Source organism: Rhinopithecus bieti, unplaced genomic scaffold (genome assembly GCF_001698545.2).
Source record: "Rhinopithecus bieti isolate Rb0 unplaced genomic scaffold, ASM169854v2 scaffold_12238, whole genome shotgun sequence".
Lineage (NCBI taxonomy): Eukaryota > Metazoa > Chordata > Mammalia > Primates > Cercopithecidae > Rhinopithecus > Rhinopithecus bieti.
In genome coordinates, this window is record NW_016807069.1 from 548,279 (window position 1) to 565,874 (window position 17,596).

Below are 17,596 nucleotides of genomic sequence, written 5' to 3' on the forward strand. Positions count from 1 at the left end.
AAAAAAAAAAAAAAAAAAAAAAAAAAAGACTCCATCTCAAAAAACAAAAATCAGCAAAAAAAGTTATTTACATCGTTATTGCTGAGGTAATTTCTTGCTGAGGAAATGGGCTACGAAATGGAATCTCCTTGGTGTGCATTTCATTTTAATAAGTTACTTCTGTTTCAAAGTGAACCACTGAAATGTTATGCAAACTATGCTATGATGACCAATACTTTATCCTGCATATAATTAACTTTTTTTATCCAGATGGAAAACTTGCATTAATGTTGGTTACATGCATAAACATGGTAAAATACATATATACTGGAGTTATAAAATGTTATAAACTTTGAGGTAACACATGAAAACACCTCGTGTATATTATCTTGGAAACTGACCTTGCAAGTCAGTGCACTGAAAATGTTGAACCTGGCTAACAAACTATTGCTGAGACTCTGGAAAACTTAGGAAACAATATATCTTCATGGGAGGGAAAAAAAAAAAGATGGGCACAATGGCTCCATGTCTGTGCTATTCAAGAGACTGAGGTAGGAGGATCACTTGAGAGTAGGAGTTCAAACCACCCTGAGTAACGTAGAAAAACCACATCTCTAAAAAAAAGTTTTTTTAATTAGCCAGATGTGGTGGCACATGCCTGTAGTGCCAGTTACTTGGGAGGTTGAAGCAGGAGGATTGCTTGAGCCTAGGAGTTGGAAGCTGCAGTGAGCTACAATCACACCACTGCACTCCAGCCTGGGCAACAGAGTGAGACCCCATCTCATTAAAAAAAAAAAAGAAAAACAGAAAACAGAAAAAAGGATACACTGAGTTCAAATCCAGGCTCTGCCACTTGCTATGTGTAATTCTGAAAAAATTCTGAACCTCAAAGTCTGTTTCCTCTCTGTAAAGTGGGGATATTAATAATAATACTTACTTCTTAGGGATGAAGTAGATTGAATAAAATCATGTACCCTGAGCTCAGAATAATATCATATATAATGATGAGGAGAAGTGTTAATGCAAAATACAGATACTCCTCTACTTACCAAGGTGTTATGTCCCAATAAATCCATTGTGAGTCAAAAATATCATAAGTTGAAAATGCATTTAATACCCCCAATAAACCCATAAAGTGGAAAAATCTTAAGTCCAGAAAGTTACATCCCAATAAATCCATGGCAAAGTCAAAAATCTGAAGTCTAACTATCATAAACCCAGGACCATCTGTAACTAAAACTGAAGTCCCTGGTTACAGGAAAGACATTTAAAGCTGTCAGTTAAGTATACTAACAAGCTCACTAGCTTAGGAATCAGAAGATCCAAGTTTAAATTACAGCCCAGTTTTTTTCTTGCTAGATATGTGACCTTGGCTAAGGGCCAATCACTTTGCACTTCAGCCCTTCATTTAACTGTTAGGTATTAATAATTTTAGTTACCATGTATTAAGCCCTGACCATAAACTATGCAATCTGATACGTTTACAAACAGACTCCACTCTTCACAACACTCTTCAAGACAAGTATTTATAGATGGCTAAAACTGAGAGAATTTAAACTCATTCAAGTCCACACAGCTCATAAATGGTAGAACCTGGGTCCATGTCCAAGTTATCGTGTTTAACCTGCCACCTGCCTCCCCTAGAGATCAAAGGAAAGTGTCCTGTGAAAGTGTTTCTTGAAAAAAAAAAAAATCCTATATAAATGTAAAGTATTATTATTAGTATCCTATATCAATACAAATAATTCACAGATGGGTTTGCGATTTGCCCCTTAGTACCTGGGAACTTCGAAAGAACAAAGGGTTACACTTTAAACTCTTTCGGGTTACACTTTAAGCTCTTTCGTCTCCTCTTGGAATTTTGCCTTGATCTCAATTTCCCTTGAACAGACCTGATAAACAACTAATTAAAGAACTCCAGGTGCCGCTGTGTGCCACTCAAAGACAGCTCTCTGCACTCCTAAGAGTCCAGGGCAACAAAATTAACGTGCTTTTCCTAGAAATGTGGACAAAATATTTTGTTGAGCTAACTTCTCACACCTACCTTTGCAGTTCACTTGGGTTAGCACAAATAAAGTGGTCACATAAACGTTCACATAAACTAGTGCTTTCGGTCATGCCTGTGTCAAACTTAGTTCCAGGCCCGCATGCAATCTAATTAAAGCAAATTTCAGTCCCGTTTTAAGATTATGATGTAAAAGAGCTGATTTTCCTCAAGAAAATTTTGTTAACTAGTCCCATGTGATTAAGTATGAATCTCTAGGTTATCCACTCTTGGAATAACAGCCCAGCTTTTTAAACTTCTTGGAAATACCACGAAAGGGTTTCTGGTGTTGATGTTAGAAATGACAGATTGGGGGAAAGTGGGCCTCCGTTTCGTATTACCTGGAAGGCTCTTCAATTTTTCCCCCCATTTAATCTGGGTATCACCTGGAAGGCACTTGAATTTTTTTTTTTCCGTTAATCTGGGGAGATGACCTGCGTGACTCTCACGCCTGCGGAGGAAACAGGAGAGTAACGTCCAGATGAGGTGGAGGGTATTAACCTGCCCCGCCAGATCTCTAGTCTGGGAAGGTGCTCACACCTTGAACGGCCGGCGGAATCCGAGACATCTGGAGCAAACACATTTGCAAGCGGAAGAAAGGTTGCCTCCCCCAACCCGCTTCCCAAAGGCCAGATCTCGGAGAAAGGGGGAATGTGACTTCCTCCGGTCGTGCCAACTTACCTTTTCCCTTCCCGGGAAGGCCCACTCACTTCCCCCCGGGACGCCCCCGGCGGACTCAACACGGCATTGGATTTCGCGCTCCGGTAAGCGCCGCTCAACCCTCCTAGGCCCACCGAAGTCCGCGCGGCGCGGCCAAGAGGCGGGAGAGCCTGAGCACCTGACGCCTTACCTCCGACGGCGAAATCTCAAACGCGCCCGCGATCTGGGCGTAGAGCTCCTGGATGCTGGAGAAGCCCTCCACTCGGCCCGTGGCGCTCCCGTGCGCCAGCTGCGCGTGGAAGACCAGCCTGCGTGGGGGAGCCTGGGACGCTGAGAGGCTCTCGCCGCCCGCGCCTGTCGGCTCGCCCGCCACCAGCCCGGCGGTCTCCTTGGGCTTGGCTTTCTTCTTCCCCCGTAGCCTCAGGGGCATCTTGCAGGGCCGAGGGCGCGGGCCCACCTGCGCTGCCGGCCGCCGCCTCCTCCCCGCCGGCGCCTCGGACTTTGCGCCTCGGGCCCCGCGCAGGTAAAAGCAGCCTCTGGGCCAATGGCAGCAGCGCTTCCGCCTGGCTGCGTCGGGTCGGGGCCCCGACCTCCACCCCTGGACCGGAGCAGCCGCCCGCCCGTCCGCCCGCCAGTCCGCCCGCCCAGCCTCCTCCGAGATGGATCTGGATAGAAAGTTACGCGTAGTCCCTCATCCGATCACCTGGTTTATCCCCACTCCTTGTAAAAAATGGCTCGATTTCCGTGAAGGCCTGAGGATGCCGACGCTACGGAACAGTACGCCTTAGAAGGCAAACACGCTGGCCCTTCTGTGCTTTTCATAAATCTGTAGTAGGCACCCACGCACGATCTGGCCACAGGCCTTCGAGTCCGTACGTCTGGGCTTTTGGGGATAGGGATTTAAGTAGAAGTCAACCTTCGTCTGCATTTTCTGCGTCTTACACTCTGCAGGGCAGAATTGGAAGAGAAAGTCACATAACCTTGAGCTTGGTGCTACGCTGAACTCAAAAACACCCTCAACCGGGTCCTCGGCACCTCTGAGTTTTCCTTTTGTCTATTTCCTGGGCCGCTTCCTCTCCCAACATTCAGCACGCCTCCAAAGTCATTTGCCCCAGCTCTGCCCTTCTTAGTCTCTACAGAGGACCTTACCTCATATAGTACAAAGAAAATTGAGGCCATTCGGTGTGAAGAATGAGTTCCCTCAATTCCCCACCTCGCGTTTACCGCATTGTTTTCAAGTACAGTCGCCTCCAACTACGTTTTTTTACAACAAAGCAGAACAGTCTTGAATTATTAGCTACGAAATTTCCTCACTTCTTCTCTGCTCTTAGACGCACAGTGATCAGACTTTGCCCCCACACTCTACTGAAATTTCACTTACTATGCAATTACAGTGGAGTGAAATCACTATCATATCTTAATTACCAAATACAAGTAATTATTTTAGGTCTTTGTCTTACTTGATCTGCGTTGCCCATTTCATTCTTCTTAAATTTTGTCCTCTTTTAGCTTCCTTAGCTCTCCTCTCCCCATCCCCCACCCTGCTCCTTGCTAACTGCTACTCTCCAGGAATTGTATTCACCGACAGTTTTTCCTCGACTAACTTCCCTTCTTACTTAGCTTTGCATGTTCTTCCTGTATGGCCACATCAACATTCTCGGGTTCACAGACTTTGCTGTCTACCAAATATCTCCACCTCCAGCTTAGTCTACCAGAAAGGGAATGACTGTAGGAAACTCAAATTGAGACTAAACAAAACTGACCTCATCATTTCTCCTGAATGTATCTTTTCTTTTCTTTTCTTTTCTTTTCCGGAGAGAGTGATAAACCACTTCAATGAAGATAATGTACATATTTTACCACATCCTCCCAAAAAAGTAATGTAATATATTCTGGTTCATCTGAATAACTCTTTGAAAACAGGATACTACCACAGAGTTTTAGGGCTCCAATTTGCCTTCATGGTTATGATTGCTATAGCACTAAATAGTATTACTTTGTCTTGGGCTAATGAGACAAGAGTAGAGAAAACCTATAATACTAAGCAAATGATGCATTCCCATCAAGTAAAAGCCCAATGACTTCACAATGCATTGTATGAATAAAAAGCTCACAGAAATTTGACTAAAGAAAAGTAGGAAGAGAAGTGAATCATCATAAGGTACATGGCAGGCACATTATCAGTATCTGGGAGCATGTGACAGAACACCAGAAGGTGTGAAACTAAGAAAAACTTCAAAGAGAAGAGTATCTTTCAGCCATGTCAAAATATCCAATGAAGAGGCCAGTGTATTGACAGGGTGGAAAGGTGGGATTCTGTAATCTTTTGTGTCCTTTCAATTTCTGAATTCTATTTTTTCTTACTTAGAAAGTAAAAGTTCCCCTCAAGGGCTATGTCGAGTTCACCTTTGCTGTAAAATCTCACTTAAGGAACCAGGTGTATTGGGCATGCTCACACAGGAAACAAATGGTACATTCAAGTTAAGGTATTTGGTGATGGTTTAATAGAGACTGGGCAGGTGGGTGGTCAGAAAGTAAGCATAATATTAGTACCCCAGGGCTGTTTCTTTTTTTTTTTTTTTTTTTTTTTTTTTNGACTTTCTAGCTCCATAGATAAAGAATCACTGTACCAAGTGATTCTTAGACTTTTTGGTATCCGAATTCTTTTACACAGTTAAAAATTAAGGACCGAAGCCTGGCGCAGTGGCTTACACCTGCAATCCTAGCACTTTGAGAAGCGGAGGCAGGCCAGGACCTGGCCAAAATAGCGAAACCCTGTCTCTACTAAAAATACAAAATTTAGCCTTGCGTGGTGGCACACGCCTGTAGTCCCAGCTACCCTGGAGGCTGAGACATGAGAATCGCTTGAACACGGGAGGCAGAGGTTGCAGTGAGCCAAGATCTCACCACTGCACTCCAACCTAGGCAATGGAGCGAGACTGTCTCAAAAAAATAAAAATAAATAAAAATTTAAAAAATAAGGACTGAAGCCCGGCACGGTGGCTCACATCTATAATCCCAGCACTTCGGGAGGCCGAGGTGGGAGGATAGCTTGAGTCCAGAAGTTCAAGACCAGCCTGGGCAAAGTGGTGAACCCTATCTCTACAAAAAAAAGAAAAAAAAATCAGCTATGTGTGTGGTGTTGCATGCCTGTGATCCCAGCTATTCAGGAGGCTGAGGCGGGAGGATCGCCTGAGCTTGGGAGGCAGAGGTTGTAGTGAGCTGATATCATGCCACTGCACTCCAGCCTGGGTGACAGAGTGAGACACACACACACACACACAAAATGAAGGACTATGTCAGGCACAGTAGCAGGCATCTGTAGTCCTAGTTACCCGAGAGACCGAGGCCAGAGGAACCCTTGAGTCCAGAACCTTGAGTTCAACCTGAGACCCCGTGTCAAAAATATTTATGTATTATAGGACTGCCATGAGTCTTTATTTACGTATGTTAACAGCTAGTGGTGTGCTGTTGATTGTTTAACCAGCTATTCATGAAAAACCCCAATTTTGCTAATTTTCACTGTGTAGATACTGCACCATGGCTGAGTTCAAGCTAACTACATGACACCTCTGAACAGAGTTGGGAATATATGTACACAATCAGCTCTCAGGAGCTGGTGTAATAAAGACATTGTGTCATTTAACCATTGGAAAACAGCACTGGGTACTCAGAACAAGAGCGAAAAAGACAAATGACTTTAAATATTTTAAATTTGTAATTGACACATAATTGTATGGACTTTTCTTTTTCTGTTGATTTTTTATAGAGATGGGATTTCCCTGTGTTGCCCAGACTGGTCTCAAACTCCTGGGTTCAAGCAGTCCTCCCATTTCAGCCTCCCAAAGTACTGGGATTACAGATGTGAGCCACTGCACCTGGCCTGTACTGAATTTTTTTTAAAANGTTGTATCAGGATTTTTCCTTTTCCCTCACCTCTCACATCGATTCAGTCCTGAAAATCCGTGTTTCTCAACTTAAGGTTAGCAGATGTACTGGGGGAGGAGAGTCTTAAGAATTCCTTAGGAGGCCAGCGCGGTGGCTCATGCCTGTAATCCCAGGACTTTGGGAGGTGGAGGCTGGCGGATCACCTGAGGTCAGGAGTTCGAGATTAGCCTGGCCAACATGGTGAAACCCCGTCTCTACTAAAAATACAAAAATTACCCGGGCGTGGTGGCGCACGCCTGTAGTCCCAGCTACTCTGGAGGCTGAGGCAAGAGAATCGCTTGAACCCGGGAGGCGGAGGTTGCAGTGAGCCGAGATTGTGCCACTGAACTCCAGTCTAGGCGACAGAGCAAGACTCAAAAAAAAAAAAAAAAAGCTTTAGGATAACTTTAACATTAACATTTTTATGTTTCTGTGACTTAGAAAAGTAATACAGGGACACCTGCACTGAGCCAGTGCCACTGCTGGTGCTTCCCAGGAGAGCCAGGGCAACTTTCCACTTGGCCCTCATCCAGCTTCAAGTTTCTTCATCAAATCAGATAACAACCCGCGAGCTTGTAGCCTTGTCCGGGAAACAGCAACAAAAGGAGCCAAAATAGTTTCTTTGCTAGGATGCTTTAATTCTCCATATGGCATAAAATATTTTCCTGAATTTGCAGCGAAAATTTCTGGTAAATCCACACAGAAGCTTTCTGAAGTAGCAAAGGAATACAGCCTCACTAGAGGTTCCATCCTTGAAGAGGATGCTGGGAAATTATATAACACCTGTGCTGTGCAACGTGTCACCTCATGGAACTTTACTAGTAAAGCACAGAAAGGTCCATCTGCTTGACACTGGTGTTCCTGGAAAAATGACATTTCAAGAATCCAGAATGTTGAGTCCGGGCAATAGTTTCTCCCCAGTTGATACTCCGAACTGCAGAATGGGTTGGGGCATCTGTTATGACATTGGTTTGCAGAGCTTGCACAAACACAGGCTGCCAGCTGTTGGTTTATCCAGGGGCTTCCATTTCAACCACTGGACCAGCCCACTGGGAATTGCTTCAGGCTCTTGATAATCAGGTGTATGTGGCCACAGTCTCCTGCCCCAGATGACAAAGCCTCCTATGTTGCCTGGGGAGGCTTTCAAGGAAGAAACAATCATGTATTCAGACACAGACCTTAAGAAGTTGGCTGGAATCCATCAGCAGATCCCTATTTTTAAACAGAAGCAATCAGACCTCTGTGCTGTGGAGACAAAAAAGCTCTAAAGTTTATGTTTCCAATGTGTCACAAAACAAGAAGATATGATTCTGCAACATAATCAACTCCCTATTCTTTAATGAAGATCTTTTTTTAAAATTTCAGCCTTTTCCTTCCCAAGGAGCTCTCTATTGAGATGATAATCCTCAGCAAGCTGATATTTTCCACACCACATTAAATAGTTAAAAAGGAGCCTGGAGCGGAAGAGCTGGCCCTGAAGTTCCTTCCATATTTAAGTTGCCTCAGAGCACTTTGTGAAAGTAACAGATCTTGGTATCCTGGTGATTGAGTCACCTAATACAAATACATTTGTGTCATGAACCTCTTATCCCACTTGCTGGAGTTGGAATCCATTATCTGGAAAGCTTGATCTGGTGCCATTCTTTTCCTAGCAGTACCTTGAAGTTCCCTTTTGGTCCACAAGTAGCTATAGGACGTTAAGGTGAGAGATCTTTGGTGTTTGCTAGAGGAAGTGGCAGCCCCTCCCTTCCTAGCAGCCTCTGGGCTCTTCAGATTTAAGAAGAAGTTCATCATTCAACCCCAGACCCTCCTGGTCTTTGGGGAAAGACTAGGTCAACAATGACCCCCATGGGAGAATGGCAGTGGTGGCATTTGGTAAATGCAACTTAGTATGAATCTCTGCAAAAGATTTGATAGGGTTGAGTGTCTGCAAGTCCAAAGTCCCCTTTTTTTTTTTTTTTTTTTTTTTTTTTTGCTTTTTCCCCTAGTAAGACTTCTAGCTCCATGATAAAGAAATCACTGTACAAGTGATTCTTAGACTTTTTGGTATCCTGAATTCTTTTACACAGTTAAAAATTAAGGACGAAAGCCTGGCGCAGTGCTTACACCTGCAATCCTAGCACTTTGAGAAGCGGAGGGCAGGCCAGGACCTGGCCAAAATAGCGAAACCCTGTCTCTTACTAAAAATACAAAATTTAGCCGTTGCGTGGTGGCACACGCCTGTAGTCCCAGCACCCTGGAGGCTGAGGACATGAGATCGCTTGAACACGGGAGCAGATTGGTTCAGTGAGCCAAGATCTCACCACTGCACTCCAACCTAGGCAATTGGAGCGAGACTGTCTCAAAAAAATAAAAAATTAAATAAAAATTTAAAAAATAAGGACTGAAGCCCGCACGGATTGGCTCCACATCTATTACATCCCAGCACTTCGGGAGCGAGGTGGGAGGATAGCTTGAGTCCAGAAGTCAAGACCAGCCTGGGCAAAGTGGTGAACCCTATCTCTACAAAAGAAAAGAAAAAAAATCAGCTATGTGTGTGGTGTTGCATTGGCCTGTGATCCCAGCCTATTCAGGATGGCTGAGGCGGGGGAGGATCGCCTGAGCTTGGGAGGAGAGGTTGTTAGTGAGCTGATATCATGCCACTGCACTCCAGCCTGGGTGGACAGAGTGGACACACCACACCCCACACACACAAAATGAACGGACTATGGTCAGGGCTATCAGTAGCAGGCATCTGTAGTCCTATTTTTTGTTACCCGAGAGACCGAGGCCAGAGGAACCCTTGAGTCCAGAACCTTGAGTTCAAACCTGAGACCCCGTGTCAAAAATATTTATTGTATTATAGGACTGCCATGAGTTCTTATTTACGTATGTTACCGCTAAGGTGGTGTTGCTGTTTGATTGTTTAACCAGCATTCATGGGAAAAACCCCAATTTTGCTAATTTTCACTGTGTTAGATTACTGCACCATGGCTGAGTTCAAGCTAACTACATTGACACCTCTGAACAGAGTTTGGGAATATATGTAACACAATCAGCTTCAGGAGCTGGTGTAATAAAGACCATTGTGTCATTTAACCATTGGAAAACAGCACTGGGTACTCAGGAACAAGAGCGAAAAAGGGACAAATGACTTTAAATATTTTAAAGTTTGTAATTGCACATAATTGTATGGACTTTTTCTTTTTCTGTTGATTTTTATAGGAGATGGGATTTCCCTGTTTGGTTGCCCAGGACTGGTCTCAAACTCCTGGGTTCAGCAGTCCTCCCATTTCAGGCCTCCCAAAGTACTGGGATTACAGATGTGCGCACTGCCCTGGCCTGTACTGAATTTTTTTTAAAAATATAGGTGTACAATTTGGTAAGTCTGACAATATAGTATATATATATATATATATATATATTATATATATGGAGAGAGTGATAAACCACTTCAATGAAGATAATGTACATATGTTTACCACATCCTCCCAAAAAAGTTAATGTAATATATTCTGGTTCATCTGAATAACTCTTTGAAAACAGGATACTACCCACAGAGTTTTAGGGCTCCAATTTGCCCTTCATGGTTATGATTGCTATAGCATAAATAGTATTACTTTGTCTTGGGCTAATGAGACAAGAGTAGAGAAAACCTATAATACTAGCAAATGATGCATTCCCATCAAGTAAAAGGCCCCAATGACTCACAATGCAGTTGTATGAATAAAAGCTCACAGAAATTGACTAAAGAAAAAGTAGGAAGAGAAGTGGAAATCCATCATAAGTACATGGCAGGCACATTATCAGTATCTGGGAGCATGTGACAGAACACCAGAAGGTGTGAAACTAAGAAAAACTTCAAGAGAAGAGTATCTTTCAGCATGTCAAAATATTCCAAGAAGAGGGCCAGTGTATTGACAGGGTGGAAAGGTTTGGGATTCTGTAATCTTTTGTGTCCTTTCATTTTTTGGAATTCTATTTTTTCTTACTTAGAAGTAAAAGTTCCCCTCAAGGGCTATGTCGAGTTCACCTTTGCTGTAAAATCTACTTAAGGAACCAGGTGTATTGGGGCACCTCGCTCACACAGGAAACAAATGGTACATTCAAGTTAAGGTATTTGGTGATGGTTTAATAGAGACTGGGCAGTGGTGGGTGGTCAGAAAGTAAGGGCTAATATTAGTACCCCAGGGCTGTTTCTTTTTTTTTTTTTTTTTTTTTTTTTTTGAGACAGTTTCACTTTTGTTGCCCAGGCTGGAGTGCAGTGGCATAATCTCAGCTCACTGCAACCTCTGTCTCCCAGGTTCAAGCGATTCTCCTGCCTCAGCCTCCCAAGTAGCTGGGATTATTAGGCATGTGCCACCATGCCCTGCTTACTCTTGTATTTTAAGTAGAGACAGGGCTTCACCATGTTGGTCAGACTGGTCTCGAGCTCCTAACCTCGTGATCAACCCTCCTTGCACTCCCAAAGTGCTGGGATTACAGGCATGAGCCACCACGCCTGGCCCCCAGGACTGTTTTTATCCCCAAATCCAGAGAGGTGAGGAATTAAAAAGTTCTGTAGAGAGAGTTCATTTTAAGAGGAGCTATGACATTTGCTTGAAGGAAACATTGCCAAGGCAATCTAGAAGGAAAGCACTTGGGGAAATTAATACCTTGACCCAATATTACCCTTAAAGCTGGGCAGAAGTTCTGCTCTGGCATTCCTTTAGCTGCATACCACCCAAGGTAGGGAGCCCACAGGGGTAAGGGAGAATGGCCACCCAGAATTCACGCCCTCCTTTCTAGACCACGTTCTACACGCCCAGGATCCCTGATTTTCCTGTGCAAGTGGCCCCCAACCTGCCTCCAGAATGTGCATGGACTTCACCAGGGTCCAGGCAGCCAGCATCCCTGTGTCTGAGAGATGGCTAAGGAGCAGCTTTTGGCCAGGCTAAAGTGGGGATTAGAGAAGAACAGAACAGAGCTGGATAGAAAAATAATGGGGTAGGCTTCAGGCAGAGACCTGTTTCTCCCATGTCCCTATATTTCAGTGTGGAACTATTGAATTGGAGAACTCTGAATTTGGACTTATCCATTCAGATCACTATGAAGCTATATTGGCCAAAATAGAAGTATAAAACATATATTATTTGACAGTTGATTATCAAGCAGTTTTAAATAGGCATACGGTATCTGGGTCTCTATTTGTACTCTTGTCCCAGGTTCCACAAACGTGCCTACCGACCTCATTCCAGTCCCACCCTCACATTATCTACCTAGACTTAACATTGAATTAAACCCAAGGCCAGAGGGAATGGAGTCTCTGCTGATATGGCCCAGGCTGCAGATGCCTCTAGGAGAGAGGAGAGGGTTGGAGGTTGGATCTAGAGATGTAAATAGAAACGGCTGGCATACCAGCCCACCTAGTCACTCATTTTTCTGAGTTCCTAATACATATCTATTGTACAAAAAATAGTTATTTACAACAAAGTTTTGTTTGTATATATGCTGACTTTTTCACACATGGTAAATTATGAAATCCAGCGAGATAAGTCCTTGATGATAGAAACCATATTTCGTATTCCTCTTTGGTATGCTGTCCAGATTCTCCATTGGAAAGTATTATATGTATAACAGATATCAGTAAATATAATTGGATAACATTGATTAACCTTTGTTACTACTTAAGATAAATAAATTAAAAACAATTAAAAGTGTTAGGTCTTCATTTTGCATCTAGACTTAGAATTCAACCCATGTTATCAATCTACAATATTTCCACCCAGTATTTGGTGTTCCTAACAACCTTAAAGTATCAACTATAAAAGCAAGCATGAGTCATTAAAAATTCTATGATTAATGTCTGCCAAAAGCAATATTATTTATAAGACATTGTCTTGTTTATAAAAAATTGTCTTATTTATAAGAAGCTATAAATGAATCATAAGATAAATTTACTAACTTGTTTTTCCCAGCAAATGTAGCCTCTAATTACAACGTGTAACATTAGGAGTTCTGAAGAAACACACACTGATCACCTCCCTGTATGCCCCACTCTCCATTATGTATGTATCCAGTAAGCAAATACTTGGGAGAAAATAAACACGGGATTTGTTAAACCATATGCAGTTTTCCCAGGGACTAAAGATAGAATGTTTTATAGTTGCATGGCAACAATGAACAACTGAAGGTGGCAAATGGGGGAGGAAATAACTCTTAGCTGAAATTCAAGTAAATTTTATTATGAGTGATTGGAAATACAGAAATGGAAAATGGAAAGAGGAAGAGGAGGTGGGGTGATAAAGGAGGAAGAATATATTTAATAATAAGAATACGTAGTTGCTCCTTGAGCACCTACTGTGTGTCTGGCTTAGTCCTCAATATTTTACATGCATTATCTCATCTGTGTATACTTAGAGGAAACCCTCTGGCGTGGACTCCAGATTACTCCACATCTCCAAGGTTATGGTGAATAAACACTGAAGAGACAAGAACAAATGTGAACAGTAAGCTAATTTAACACTAGTTCTACAATAACATAAATATGGAAAAACCGCATGAGATTTAAAGCACAGTCACATTCAAAGGTCACACATTTTAATCATTTAAGTACTGTATGCAAAACTAAAACATAATTATAGTAATTGGTTGACATACAAGCCTTTGATGACTCAGAGTTGAACAAATAATTTCTTTTATACAGACCCAAAATACTGGATAGAGTTAAACATTTTTTTTTTTTTTTTATGAGACAGAGTCTCACTCTGTCACCCAGAGTGCAGTGGCGTGATCTTGGCTCACTGCAACCTCTGCTGCCCAGGTTCAACTGATTCTCCTGCCTCAGCCTCCCAAGTAGCTGGGATAACAGGCGCCTGCCACCGCGCCCGGCTAATTTTTGTATTTTTAGTAGAGACGGGGTTTCACCATCTTGGCCAGGCTGGTCTTGAACTCCTGACCTCTTGATTCACCTGCCTAGGCCTCCCAAAGTGCTGGGAATACAGGTGTGAGCCACTGCACCCATCCCAAATATTTTCAATGAAAAGAGTAACTTAAAGCTATTGAAGATAATCATTACAGTAATTTTAAGGCCAAGATATAGCAATGACAGAAAGAAACATAGTGTCTTTAAGAAAAAAGCATTTCATGTAAGAGTAGAAATTAATTATATTATAGACCAAAAACATGAAACCTGGAGTCAATCGTCCTTCCATTTGCTGGGGTAGGGGGGGAGGTAAAAGACTGTCAACACCTGAAGGTCATTAGCTGGTAAGGGGATAATTTTCTCCAATTGTTCCATTTTTAACTTGAAATAAATGCAAATTATAGGTTCCCAAATACCGCCAAATATTTTTCATTTTGTTCCTCAGTTATACTGGAAAAGTATGCTAGTAAATATTATCCAAAAATATTTTGCCACATTTGGTAATTAATTTTAGAACACTGAACTTACCCAGTACACTTTTTTAAATTAAGAATTTGATCTGAAAACCATCATTAAAATATAACCCTAATAGTTCAATATAACATAATTAAGGTTTTGTTGTAATTTTAGCAGAAGCAGGTCTGAAGTTTATATCTGCCAACCAAAAATGCAGAGAATGTTGATTTATATGGACTAGAGATAACATGAAAATCCAAATAAAAATTTTTGGTGGGCATTCTGCATTCTACTTTTCCTTCAGAATTCAAGTAAACAAATTGAAATGATGAGATGTATCACTTTTCTATAGTTTCCACAACTATTATAATTGAAGGAAGCTGTTATTATACCAATTAAGAGCATGAGTTTTAGATTGAACCAAGAGACTTGGTTCAAGTCATTGTGCTGTTTGTACAATGGTAATTGATTACAATCTTGGGCAAATCTTTTCATCTCCCTTGGTTAATTTTTCATACTTAAAGATATTTAGTTCTTCTAGCTAAAATAAATATTGCATAAAACATATTGTAAATATACTTGTGTATCAGGTGGCATAGTACCTATCACATAATACATGTTTTAAAATATTAGTTATAATTGCACAATAGACATTCATAATGAAAATGAATGACATATCCTAAGATCCTGTAGTATCTTCTTTTTTTTTTTTGAGGCAGGGTCTCGCTTTATGTCATCCAGGCTGGAGTGCAGTAGCACAAACATGGCTCACTGCAGCCATGAGCTTCTGGGCTCAAGTGATCCTCCCGCCCCAGCCTCCTGAGTACCTAGGACCACAGGTATGTGCCACCATGCCTGGCCAATTTTTTATATTTAATTTTGTGTAGAGATGGGGGTCTTACTCTATTTCCCAGGCTGGATGTATTATCTTCTGAATCAAGTACATGCTCTGTTTTTTATCATAATTTTCATATGGCACATTTCATTGTACTCTTAAGCATTGAAAGTAGGCTATCAGAACATGGCATATATTTAAGTTGTTCAAAAATAATGAATGACAATATTCTAATTCAAGCATTTTGGACTAAGAAAAGTTTATTTAAATCGTGAATATAAGTTATAAGAGAAACGTTAAGAACACTTGCAATCATTTTGAAGTATGGTCGGAAATTTCAATAATTGGCATGCTAATCACATTTTTAATCTGTTTATTAAATCGAGTCCTGAACTACATGTACTTGACAAATGAATATTTCAAGTTATCAACTAAACTATCACTCTGTGATAAACTGTATTTAATATTTAATTCAGAATAGTATAATTTTCTAAAATTATTTCAATTCATTGTGTTTCAAAAACATTTTATATAATCTGCCTCCTTGGACATCTTTCTTAAACAAAAATATCAGTAAATTAATTTCACAACATGTCTACTATTTCAATTATTCAGCATAAATTAGACAAACATTAGCTGAGAAATTGTTTTCTATAAGGACTGACCTAAATCTTGGGGAAGAAAAATCCATTTTCAAGGAAGCTCAATCTAATGAGGAAGACTAACATCATTATTAATTATGCAAGGCAGATTGTAATAAGCTCTACAAGGAGATGAGCAGAATAAGAAAATTACTGGTTCTCAAAAACATCAGGCATGTCTCACATATGAGCTGGACCTTGATTTTGACAGATAGAAGATGGGAGTAGAATGGGAACCACATGAAGAGAAAAATTGTTGGGCATTCTTTCTTGCAGAGGCGAAACATAAGTAGATGGTTTATGTATGGCTTATCTTACAAACAAGCGTAGAGTTGGAGTTTCAATATATAAACCGGAAAAGGTAAGTTGATATCAGATTACAAACAGTCATAAATACTAGGAATAAGTTTGAATTTTATTTTTAGCCATTGACAATAACCAATTATGTGGTTACTGCAGAACACCAGACCAGCATTGAGTAAACCCAGTTCAAGCTCTACTACCCATTAGTTTGTGGCAAGTCGTTTACCAGTATTAGGCAACATTTTCCTCACTTGTTTAAAAATAAAAAATATAATTGTAAAATATATTTTTATATATAAAAATATAATAATAAAATATATTACAAAAGCTAAGTGTTTGACTGAATGCCAATGATTCTTTTATATAGTCAAAGAGGTACCATATAATTCGTGATTCAATATAAAACTATAGAACCATAATTTTTATCATTCAGGCATTTAGAAGATGAAAATGGATTTCTTCCTTCTTAAATAGAAAACCTAGAATTTTTCTATCCTATGGTTGTTAAAATATGATTTAGTTTTGCTGATACCTGGTTCTAAGTTTGTTACAAACATTTTCTTTCTAGGGATTAAATCACATTTATGTTCCCCCAAAGAAAGTTTATCCCATTCTCTGCCAAGATTTCAGATGCTTTGAAAAAATCCAGAGAGACATCAAAGTTCAAAGCAGAGTACCTGGCATTTAATAAGTGCTAAATACTCATTGAAATGAGGTTTTTTCCCTGTTTCTCAGTTCTATTGCTAACTTTAACACAAGCCCGTTGCTTTCTTAACACAATTATTTTGATTGTCTTCCAACTAGCCTTATTTCTCCTGTGCTGTATCTTTCCTACCCGTCTGCCATACGTCTACCTGTGAGTGATCTTGGTTAACTTAAATCTGATTGTGTTAGTCTCCTGTTTAAAACTACTTGTTTTCTGTAGTGCTCAAAGTGTAGTTCCCAAATCAGCACTATCAGCATCACCCAGGAACTTTTGTAAATACAAAATTTCTGCTCCCACCCCAAACCCACAATCCATGTTTTACCAAGTCTCCCAGCACTCTGATGCACACTACAGTTTGGGAACTACAGGCTTATAGGATAAAATATAAATAGCACTGGTTCCCCACCTATTTCTCTACCTCTCTCCCAAATCAAATGATATACTTTAGCTCTGTTACAGTGCTTAAAGTTCCTAAACACCACTGTGCCCTTTGCTCATGGAACTCCTAGAAACCACTTTCCCAACATGGCAGCCTGAGAGTTCCCTGCTCATCTTTCAAAATTCACTCGAGTATCTGAAGTGTTGTGGCAGATATAGCTATACGGAGTTTCTGACAAATCCCAATAGGAGAATCTGGGTGCAGAGTCCTAGGATTTTGGAGTAAACCATGTCCTCTGCTGCCAACAGGCTTTTTCCCATTGAAAAGCAGCTCCTGACTTGCCGGTGAGTTCTGGGAGGGACTGACAACTTCATGATAGACTACCAAGTGATGATGTGACTGGAGCTACTCCTCAACCAAATCTTCAAGTTGAAACATGCATTCCATTATTTAATATGAATGATATATGCAAGACTGGACCTAGGTAATGACTAGTTAATAAAAGAGGAAAAAGTACAGGCCTGCTCTGCATATTACACTGGCACAGCGAGAAGCAGACAGCTACTACACTCATGGGTGACCCTGAAAGACATGGTAACAGGAAACTCCCTCTACGCTATAGAATTTATGGCAGTTCATTTGTCCACAGTGAATGAAAAAAAAAAATGGTCTGATATCTATTTACCTTGGCCACATTCCCCTTGATCCTCTAGCTGATACGGTGAATTGAGGAAGGGGCTGCAACAAGGACCCTAGCCGAATCAGTGAGTTGAAGGACGTGGG

At 41.1% G+C, this 17,596-nt stretch overlaps 1 protein-coding gene and 1 pseudogene across 2 annotated transcripts in view; one reads left to right on the forward strand and one right to left on the reverse strand.

Annotated features, from left to right (window-relative positions):
* Positions 1–3,790, reverse strand: part of GIPC2 (GIPC PDZ domain containing family member 2) — a 97,839-nt gene extending 94,049 nt beyond the window's left edge. Inside the window, exon 1 of one of the 2 annotated variants that reach the window (XM_017880104.1) lies at positions 2,874–3,790. In XM_017880104.1, coding sequence (XP_017735593.1) covers positions 2,874–3,113 — 240 coding nt within the window. In that variant the 5' untranslated portion in view covers positions 3,114–3,790. Of the gene's footprint in view, positions 1–2,704; positions 2,726–2,873 lie in introns of those variants that run through there. The other variant, XM_017880105.1, reaches the window with a different exon arrangement.
* Positions 3,343–7,878, forward strand: LOC108534640 (omega-amidase NIT2-like; annotated as a pseudogene).
* Positions 7,879–17,596: the final 9,718 nt, after the last annotated feature.